The 9,559-nt window shown below is 43.6% G+C and overlaps 2 protein-coding genes across 2 annotated transcripts; both read right to left on the bottom strand.

The window, feature by feature from the left end:
- Positions 1-220: 220 nt before the first annotated feature.
- On the bottom strand, positions 221-1,171 carry LOC111222594 (transcription factor HES-5-like). The gene is made up of 3 exons (XM_022746387.1): positions 1,127-1,171; positions 856-942; positions 221-751 (listed from the first exon to the last, which is right to left on the bottom strand). Exons 1-3 carry the CDS (start codon positions 1,169-1,171, stop codon positions 221-223), a joined length of 663 nt encoding a protein of 220 aa, XP_022602108.1.
- Positions 1,172-6,108: 4,937 nt separating this feature from the next.
- LOC111222593 (transcription factor HES-2-like) lies at positions 6,109-7,849 on the bottom strand. The gene is made up of 5 exons (XM_022746386.1): positions 7,796-7,849; positions 7,495-7,590; positions 6,791-7,247; positions 6,274-6,409; positions 6,109-6,139 (listed from the first exon to the last, which is right to left on the bottom strand). The coding sequence occupies exons 1-5, from the start codon at positions 7,838-7,840 to the stop codon at positions 6,109-6,111; spliced, it is 765 nt and encodes a 254-aa protein (XP_022602107.1). The 5' UTR covers positions 7,841-7,849.
- Positions 7,850-9,559: the final 1,710 nt, after the last annotated feature.

Below are 9,559 nucleotides of genomic sequence, written 5' to 3'. Positions count from 1 at the left end.
TTATCACGAGCCGGCCTGTGGAGGCAGTAGCAGCACTGGATGTGATCATAATAATTTTACAGTATCTACAAATGTGTCAGAATTTACAGGAAGCAGAAGGCCCGTGTTCAATACATTGCACTGAAAATGTCCTTGTAGAAAGACAAATGAGCAACACATGCTGTTGTATGAATCTGAATCAGCATGTTAGAGTCATTTAAAGTTCAGTTTCTTTAGTAACTCAGGGCCAGGGCCTCCACAAAGACTGGCTGACCGGGTGGCTTTGCGACGGACTCTGTTTGCTCGCTCTACTCGCCACTTTGTGGGGCTGTTGAGGAGTTGTGGGAGAACGACGTGATTCTCCCGGGGTCTGAACACAGCTGGCCACATTTGAGACGGGCGTGCACAGTCTGTGTCCGGACCTGTTTATCAGCAGCCGAAGAATAGATCTGGACGTCTTCCTGAGAAGCAGAGATCTGGTGGAGGAGCGGGCCTCAGTTCTCCGCTGGACGCCTGCAGAATCAGAGTCTGAACGGGCGAAGCGAGCAGCAAAAGATGCGTCCAGCGCTGCTCCGAGCCACAAGCCTTTCCCCTCAGGTCCCAGGAACTGAGCGGCTCTCTGCAGGCAGGTGGAGAAGCCGTCTTGGAAGGAGTGCTTCCGGCCTCCGCCTCCACCTCCAGCTCTCGTCTTGTCTCCTTTGGCAGTGTTCTGGAGGAAGAGGACTGTGTGTTCGAGTATCTCAGCTTTCTCCACCCTGCGCTGAGTCTCCTCCTAGGACACAAACAAAGAGTTAATAAGCAATTTCCCACCCCCACTAAAATCTCTTTAATCTTATAGGCTGGACCAACTGACCACCAGAGCCACGTGGCCTTTACCTGTCTCTGTAGCAGAAGAGTCTTCAGGCTCTCCAGGCTGCGGTTCATTCTCTCTCTTCGACGTCTCTCCACCTGAGGTTTGAGACTCTACAGAAACAGAAACGAGATAATAATATTAATGAATGAATGATACTGCAAGGTGAAACTGTTTCAGTCCTTTCCAAATGCATGCTTCTGTCCCACATACAGGGCGATGTGCATCTCAGGTGAGACAGCACTGTTAACAATAATAATCTGTAATATTCCATGAAGGCATAAATAATACAAGTACCTTCTTTTGGGCCTTTGCGTCCTGTGAATCCTGAAGTAATTTCATGGTTGTAGTCCAAGAACTATCCAGCAGTAACTGCAACTGTGTCGGTCTGTCAGTCTGGGCCGAAAGTGACCACACAGGCTTCAGTGAGGGATTTTAAAGCCGTGGGTGGGCGTAACTTTAGGCTCCTCCCACCACCCTGGTCGCATGCTTCATTTCACTGCAGCCACTAAACTCAATTTGTAGACGGTAACAAAGTCGTTAATGTTTGTAAAACATACAATATTGCAAGTGAACCCCCTCTCTGTTGTGATTCTTATTTTCCTATATTTTGATAGTCTTTCACAGTTTGATAGTTGGCGTGGAATCAGTGGAAAAACAGGTTAATATTATTAAAACATGATAAAATGAAGAATGTAAAACAAATATATTCATTGATTGTCCCTGAAATTCCTTTTCTTAATTATCTATTTAATACACATTTGACAAGAGTATGAAGATGAATGCAGAGGGAATGGCGCACCAACTAGGACCCTTCACTAATCCGCAGCCACGCGCAGCTGTCCAGCCGAGTGTCAGCGGCACGCGCCCGTGAAAGGTGTTGGCAGCTCGTGTGACCCTTATTTACACGTGTGAGAGAAAACAACAAACATCCGCCAACACAGCTGGAAGCGCAGACAAATGACTGTGGGTGACTCATGCCAATTATTATGGACGCTGAAACGAGTCTTGTCGGGTTTCAGGTTGCCCCAGGCGAATTGAGACAAAAAAGGAGTGTGGAAGAGGGAAAAAAAATCTGGTGAAATCGAAAACATTTTGAATAATCGCTCATTCAGCGATTCCTTGGTGCAGAAGTTCTGTAAAATCTACAAGAAGGAAAAATGTACGGCTTGCGTAAAATCCTTTATTTTATGCGAATCGTTGTAAATTGTTTTCCTTTGGTTGTTGATGTGAAAACACAACGCAATTCAGTTAATTGATTATTTCATTTCAAACGTGATTCTTAAACTCCAAAGAATCTGCAAAGTCCGCTGAACATTTCCACTGTGTGCCCCGCGTAAAAATATCTCTTACGCGCGTCTCCGCAAGTTGTTGTGAAATAATGACATTGAAACCAAATGGCGACATAGATTTGGTCTTGAGAGGCAAACGCGTGGGAACCCGAATTCCACCTCTCCTCCAAACACTCTTTGTTCCGATGTATCGATTCTAACAGGTAATAAAGTGTGAATAGAGCTCCCTGCTCGCTTTTCCCATGAGAGAGAGTTGGAGGAGCCGCTCCCACGTCTGTCTAAACGAGAGCTGCAAATACGCATCTCACAACAGAACCAAACTGGATCAACTTGCGCTGCGCTCAGCTACTATTTTACCACTTTCCAAGCAGCATAGAAAGCAGCACGTTTCTGTAAAACGACAGGTATTTTCAACGGACAAACGTCATCATTTTACAGGTGACTCATCAAATGACTGTATAAAGTTACACTGACTCTCGTCACAGCCTGTAACGATTAATCTGAACGTCTTACGTGTAGGCTGCGCGTGGGAACCCGCGAGCCACCTCTCGCCCAAGCACGCTTTGTAAACGGGGTATCGGTTTTAACAGGTAATAAAGTGAGGATGAAGCCTCCTGCTCCGCGATGAGAAAGAGCTGGAGGACACTGTCCCACTGTCACACGTTATTCGGCGTTTGTCTACACGTCGCTGTGTCAGACGGCAAATGTGCGTCCACTAAACCCCCATTTCTTTATTGCCATTCAATTTGGAAACGCGTAACCATTTGCCTCAGGCCCCCTGTTGCATCCTAACAGTTCATCTTCATGTATTCTTATGTGCTGGAGGAAATACTCATCCTTCACTTATTCCATTATAAATAAGTGTCCTGCATTTTAAACACTACTTAAAGGACAAGTTTACAGTTTTTGAAGTGCTGCCTGTGTGTGTGTTTTAGCTATCATCATTCCTCCTGTTCCCTCTGGGCATTAAAAATCCCAAAGCGCTTATAATATAAGTGATGGTTTTCATTTTGTCCATCCAAAGTAAATCTGAAGTGAATAAGACTTCAACACAGAGACACACTGTTCATTTCACCTGGAGCCTCATGTTAGCTCCACATGAACCTAATAGCTGTTTCAATGCACATGTGGGAAGCTGCCGATTGTTTTAAGACACACTTTAAAACAGTCGTGAGCCATGTGCTTTCTTACAGAAGTATTATAATACTCCTGCAGAAAAGTTGCCCCTGTCGCTGACAAATGATTATATCTGATATAGATTTTTTTTAATACTGATGCAACAGTGTGTGTGTGCAGCATTTTACTGTTGTAGAGCTAATTTTAACAACTTTATATATTTATTTAGTTAATTTAGTCCAGTCTGGTTCCCAAGCTTGGGGGTCAGGTCCCTCCAATGTGTCACAAGAGAAATCTGAGGGGTCATGAAATGATTAATGGCAGATGATTATTATTATTATCCTTTATTAAGTTTAAAGACTTTTCTCTTATATTTACTTATTTCGTAAAATAATAGATAATTTTATGCCTCTTTGTGTGTGAACAGTTATTTAAATGAAATCACTCTTGGGGGGAACTGCTAACATTTCTGAAACATGACGAGGACCTCAGGTCACAAGCCTAACGGCCGGAAACCACTGGTTTAATCCTAATAATGTGTAGTATTTTATCATCTTAAAATATTTATTAATCTGCAAAGTAATTAGTAATCTGGCCAACGAACGTAGTGAATTTAAAAGTAAAATATGTCCTTCTGAAATGTAATAAAGTATTAAAATATAAAGACAAAATGCTCCAATAAAATCAATAGTCTGACGTCATAATCACCTTCTGCTGCTGATGTTAGTGATTATCATTTTTCTAGAAAATGTCCGGATGATGTTTACTGTCTTTTCACAGATGCGCTCTACACACTCAGCATGGGGGGGGGGGGGGGGGGACCTTCAAAGCCTCTGATCGCCTCCACAGACACGCGCGGCGGCTCCAGCAGCACGCGACAGCATTTCGCACCTTACTCAAACGCGCGCCAGCTGAGAAAAGCTTAACAACTGACTGACTTTACCATACACACAATTATAGACGTCGGCTCTGTTTAAATATATATATTTTACATTAGAGGAAGTCCTACTTGTCAGCTCCGTCGGCATGGATTGGGTTACATATCTGCCAGAGACTGCTGAGTTAAGATGGATGTTTGTGTCCTGCTGATTTATTGTTGGAAAGATCCATAAAAAGTGTGGCACGCGCCAAACCTTAATTCAGACAGACACGTCACACACATTTCCTGGAAAAACTTAGAATATCCAACCATTGTCTGAGGGAGGATTGACTAAGTTCTTTAAACGTAATGCCCTGAAATCACTTTCATACCGCCTCACATCACTGAGATAAGTGAGTCCATCAATCCACAACCAGTGTTATCCTCACTGGAAGATATTTACAGCCTGTTGAACAGAAACCAAAAGAGAGCGGTGGGTGTAAAAGAAGTAAAATGACGGGGCAGGCCTGTTGCGTAATTTGCATTTGTGTGACAAGTGTGTGTGTGTGCGCGTGGGAACCTGAGAGTCCACTGTCCTCCACACACGTCTTTTCATGATGTACCAATTCTGACAGATAATAAAAGTGCAAATAGACTGTGGCTTTCCTTTTCCCACGGGAAAGAGCCAGAAAACGGTCTCCCATGCCGTTTCACTTCAGTTACATCAGATTCGCCCACTAATGTAAAACCGGGAAATGCAGGGGTGCAAAAAGTTTAAAAAATAATTAATTAAAAAATAATAACATTTCATACATATCAAATTAATAGTGGATCCTCCTCTGCAGTTCGGGTTTTACCTCGAAGTGTAATTTCTGCACAACCAAGTTACCCATTAATGAATTTAATGGTTTATCCATCATGTTGCTTCTCGGCTTTATAAAAATGTGTCTCTGAATTCCGGCCTCAAATAATCAATTTTGCAGTCTCATAATCCACAATCTATTTATTTATTTATTTCAGTCTATGATCAAACTGCCACGACAGGACAAACGACCTCGGACTCTCCACACAAGATGAAGAACTTCAAAGTGCAGGAGGCGTTAATAAGACACGTTTCGTTTCCTGCGGCCTGACACCGGACACGCGTAGAAAACAGATGGAGACTGAATACTAATCACAGTGAAAACAGAGGCGGACATGACTGCGCTGGTTGTCACGGACAAGCTATTTTTGACCTGATGTTGAAGGTTCTCATGAGAACAAAGAGTATTTAGAAGAAGTACAGTACTCGAGATAAACTTGAGAGTGACTCTGCTTAGACTTTACATGTAATGACAGAACATGGCCTAATGATGTAAGAAATGACTAAAGAACTGCACAGTTACAGTAATGAAATAATGTTGTCAGCTCAGTATAAGACCAGAATAGGTGATAGGAAACCTAGTTACGTTCTAAAACTAAACAAGACTTGTGAAATGGTTTAAAATAGTTTATTATTTAACATTTCCGCTGTAAATCTTTCCTGCTCTGGACTATATTATCTTTTTATTTTTTTCTTGGTTTAATCCAAAGGCTCTCAGGCTGAGTGAATGAGGTGTGAACAGGGCTATCTTTGATGTCTCTGAAGTGAGAGCTACTGCTGAACTCTTCCTCCTCATGGCCAGACTTCACACCTGGAGGATGTAGCTCTGCAGGAAGCCACGCTTCACACCTCAGACTCTAACTAAAGAGAGCTGTCAAAAGGCAGCACCATACAAAAGGCCAGCAGCGCTTTGCATCACATTTTAAAAGGATCGATGACACCACGCATTTTAATTTTAAGAACATTTTTTTATTATTTTTTTATATATAAAAAGGAATACAGCTCACCATAGGGAGACATCCAGAATAAATTAGTGTGCAAAATAGACAAGATATATATTTAAAGAGAATACAAGTTATATTGTACGCAAATGTCATTCAGGCCAGCAGACATCATGGCACACAGGTGAATGTGAGATGCTGTATGGGGCTCACCCAGCCTCGAGCCCTGACTTCCCACACCTGGAAACGTGACGGACGGACACTCAATCATTATCCACTTCAGTATCACACTCTTGAATCATGATAGCAGGTGTAGCAGAGGGTTGTAGCAGTGTGTGAAGGAGGAGGCAGACTCTTCTCTCCATAATACTCACCTCTGAACTCGCTCCTCTGCACAGCAGCAGTCCCGGCCGGACGGCCCCCGCTCAGCCACGTGATCCAGCTCACGTCTGTCCCAGTCTGGGAGAGTCCCTGTGCCTGTGTCAGCAGAATAGACGGCTGTCCCGCTGTCTGAGCTCATTCAGAAGCATTAAACAAGAGTCGTGAGTCAACCCTATCACACATACAGCACATGTACAAATGAGATTTTTTACATTATTTACAGACTTTGAGGCTGTGGGTGAACACCAACACTGTTATGAGTTATCAAAGACCGTGGTTTGCAAGACTACAATGCAGATATTCTTTAAGAAACAATACAGGTGGCACCAGTGAATATCATTATAGTAATAATAATATATATTATATTATTATTCATTTGTCAGAGTCATTAAAAGTTCAGTGTCAGAGGTGATGATCAGGGCCAGGGCCTCCACATAGTCTGGCTGAGCGGGCAGCTCTGGGACGGGCTCTGTTTGCTCGCTCGACTCGCCACCCTAAACTCAAGCTGACTTTGTTTCTGAGGCTGTTGGGGAACTCTGGGAAAGCCTTTCTGGACCGGACGTTGGTAGGGATGAACAACTGAACTGTTCACAGCGTAGGCTCGTGTATCCAGTCTGTGCTTAGACTTTTGCCGAAGCATCCGAAGAATGGACTTTGTCCGTGGCAGAGAGCTGGTGGAGGAGCGGGCCTCAGTTCTCCGCTGGACGCCTGCAGAATCAGAGTCTGAACGGGCGAAGCGAGCAGCAAAAGATGCGTCCAGCGCTGCTCCGAGCCACAAGCCTTTCCCCTCAGGTCCCAGGAACTGAGCGGCTCTCTGCAGGCAGGTGGAGAAGCCGTCTTGGAAGGAGTGCTTCCGGCCTCCGCCTCCACCTCCAGCTCTCGTCTTGTCTCCTTTGGCAGTGTTCTGGAGGAAGAGGACTGTGTGTTCGAGTATCTCAGCTTTCTCCACCCTGCGCTGAGCCCCACCCTGCAAGAAAACATCAGGATGAGTTAATGGAGTCTGCTGAGGCCTGAATGTTGCATAATGAACCGCTGTCTCAATCAGTTTTCATTTAAATCCAATGTCAAATATTATGGTAGGCCATTAGGAATCTTAACATGTTTTCATTGCCGTGATACAGTTTCCTACCTAAATGTAATTGTACCCAGATTTCTTCTATTTGTTACTATGTTCTCTCAAAATATCAAGTGCACTCAAAGCTTTTGTTTTTTACCAGTTGTTGTGGCTCCTGCAGCAACATGTTTCTCAGACACTCCAGACTGCGGTTCATCCTCTCCCTTCGACGTTTCTCCACCTGAGATTTTATGAACTAGAAGAGAAAAAAAAGAAAACATTGTGAAGTTGACTTAAGTCAGCTGTTCAATTTCATTCACTCTCATTAAAAGTTTTCTCTCCTAACATTGATTTTTGGGACAAGATGGTTCTTACTCAACTCTAAATTTTGCTAAACCATGTAATTTGAGCCATAGTTGTAGCTGAGTAAAAACAGCAGTTGTTGTTTAATCTTATTTTACCTTTCTGTCGTTTGTTGCATCCTCCGTTTCCTGTAACAGTTTCATAGTAGCCGATGGTCCAATGCTGTCTGTCCTCATCCAGTGGTCAGAGACGCTCCTTCTCAGTCTGCAGCTGATCAGGTAATGAGGCTCTAGTCCCACAATGCTTCTTTTACCGCCTCCCTGCCAGACCCTCAGACCCCTCCTACTCTACCACCCAGATGTTACACTACACCTCCTCCCCCTCCCAGCCACACCATCCGCTCCCACCCCCTCCCCGGTCCCGTCGTTTGTTATAGTCAGTAATAGAGACCATTTTAGATTTAATGTATTTATCGTAGACTACAGTTTATTTTGCTTGAGATACACACAAACACAGAAGAGTATGAAACCTTACACATTACGCACAGAAACCCCGTGCGTTAAAAACCCCCATACGTAAAATCACAGGAAAATACAGGAGTCGAAATGTTACCCTAAAATATTGAATATTTAAATTCATGGTTTCTGTTTTTAGGATGAGAAAGCATTTGCCCCCCCTGATGAAAACGCTTCTTTTTATCTTCGTTTAATTTGGATTTGGACTTGTAAGAACTTTGCAATTGCTTTTTGAATCATAAAAATAACACAAAATGGCTTTAGCTTACGTAAAACTAGACTCTTAACAAATCCAAACATGGACAGTTTGTTCGGTCCAATTGGAAAAACATTTTTTAATGATGATAATTTTCATTTTTCGTAGGTATCTCCTGCTCTAAAATGATGTTTTTATTGCATGTTAATTCTTTATTATAAAGCCTGCTGTTCTAGGGGGACTTTCAGTTTCCCTGTGGTATCAGTGACCTAATATAAGATTGGACAGAGCAGTAAAATCAGTACGTGCGCCACTGAGAGAACATGAACCATTTGTGTTGAACGCACCATTCGAGGTGCGAGTCACTGAAGGAGTTGACACTTCTATCCGTCTGTTCTGCTGGTTTATTAATGCCCCACAACTTGTGCCGCTCCCCTCCACGGCGAAACTTCTGCTGCCAAATTGATAAATTATAACCTACTTCGGTCTTCTCACAGTGTAATCACTTATTAGTTGTGTCTCAACAACGTCACTTTTGAATGTTTTTTTCTTCTTCTGCTTAATGCATCTTTCTTTTCGTTTCTCTTCACACCAAGCGTGCGCTCATTTACAGTGCCGACGCTCGCGTCCACACTTCGCCATCCACACTTGGCGCCTTTGCATTTGTTAGTCAGTCTGCGCGGTGGAGCTGTAACAATGGTTAACACTTTACATTCACACCTCTTTGACACAATAGGCCACGCGTGCCATTTGGGCCGCTGTCTCGTGCTGGCGGGCCTTTTTTCAGCGCCGCAGTTGTTTGACATTTGCTTGTGAAAGGTCTTTGATGCTTCCTGGCGACCGTGGGAAAGAAGAGTGACAGTGACGACGCGCAGCTTTTTTGTTTTATTAACATTTGAACCAGCGGCTCCCAAACTGGAGACCGCGGAGCCTCAGGGGTCCTCTGCTGGCGGCGATTAATTAGCAGCCTTTAACTACATTACAGCTGACGCACACGGTTATAATCCTATTGTATTTAACTCCACACGCCACAGCCCCGTATCTCAGCTTATCCGTGTGGTTAAAAGAGAGGCCTGTTCATTTTACTGCGTCCAACAGCTCCACGGAATATTAAAACAAACACGTTAAAGCAAAGAGACATACAAATAAAATGAATTCATCTTATCCCAGACTGACACCGTGATGCTGAGATCAGGGCTCTGTGGTGGTCA

This window comes from Seriola dumerili, unplaced genomic scaffold (genome assembly GCF_002260705.1).
Source record: "Seriola dumerili isolate Sdu_G_001 unplaced genomic scaffold, Sdu_1.0 BDQW01000104.1, whole genome shotgun sequence".
In the NCBI taxonomy this organism is placed as follows: domain Eukaryota; kingdom Metazoa; phylum Chordata; class Actinopteri; order Carangiformes; family Carangidae; genus Seriola; species Seriola dumerili.
This window is presented reverse-complemented; position numbering and strand designations above follow the sequence as displayed.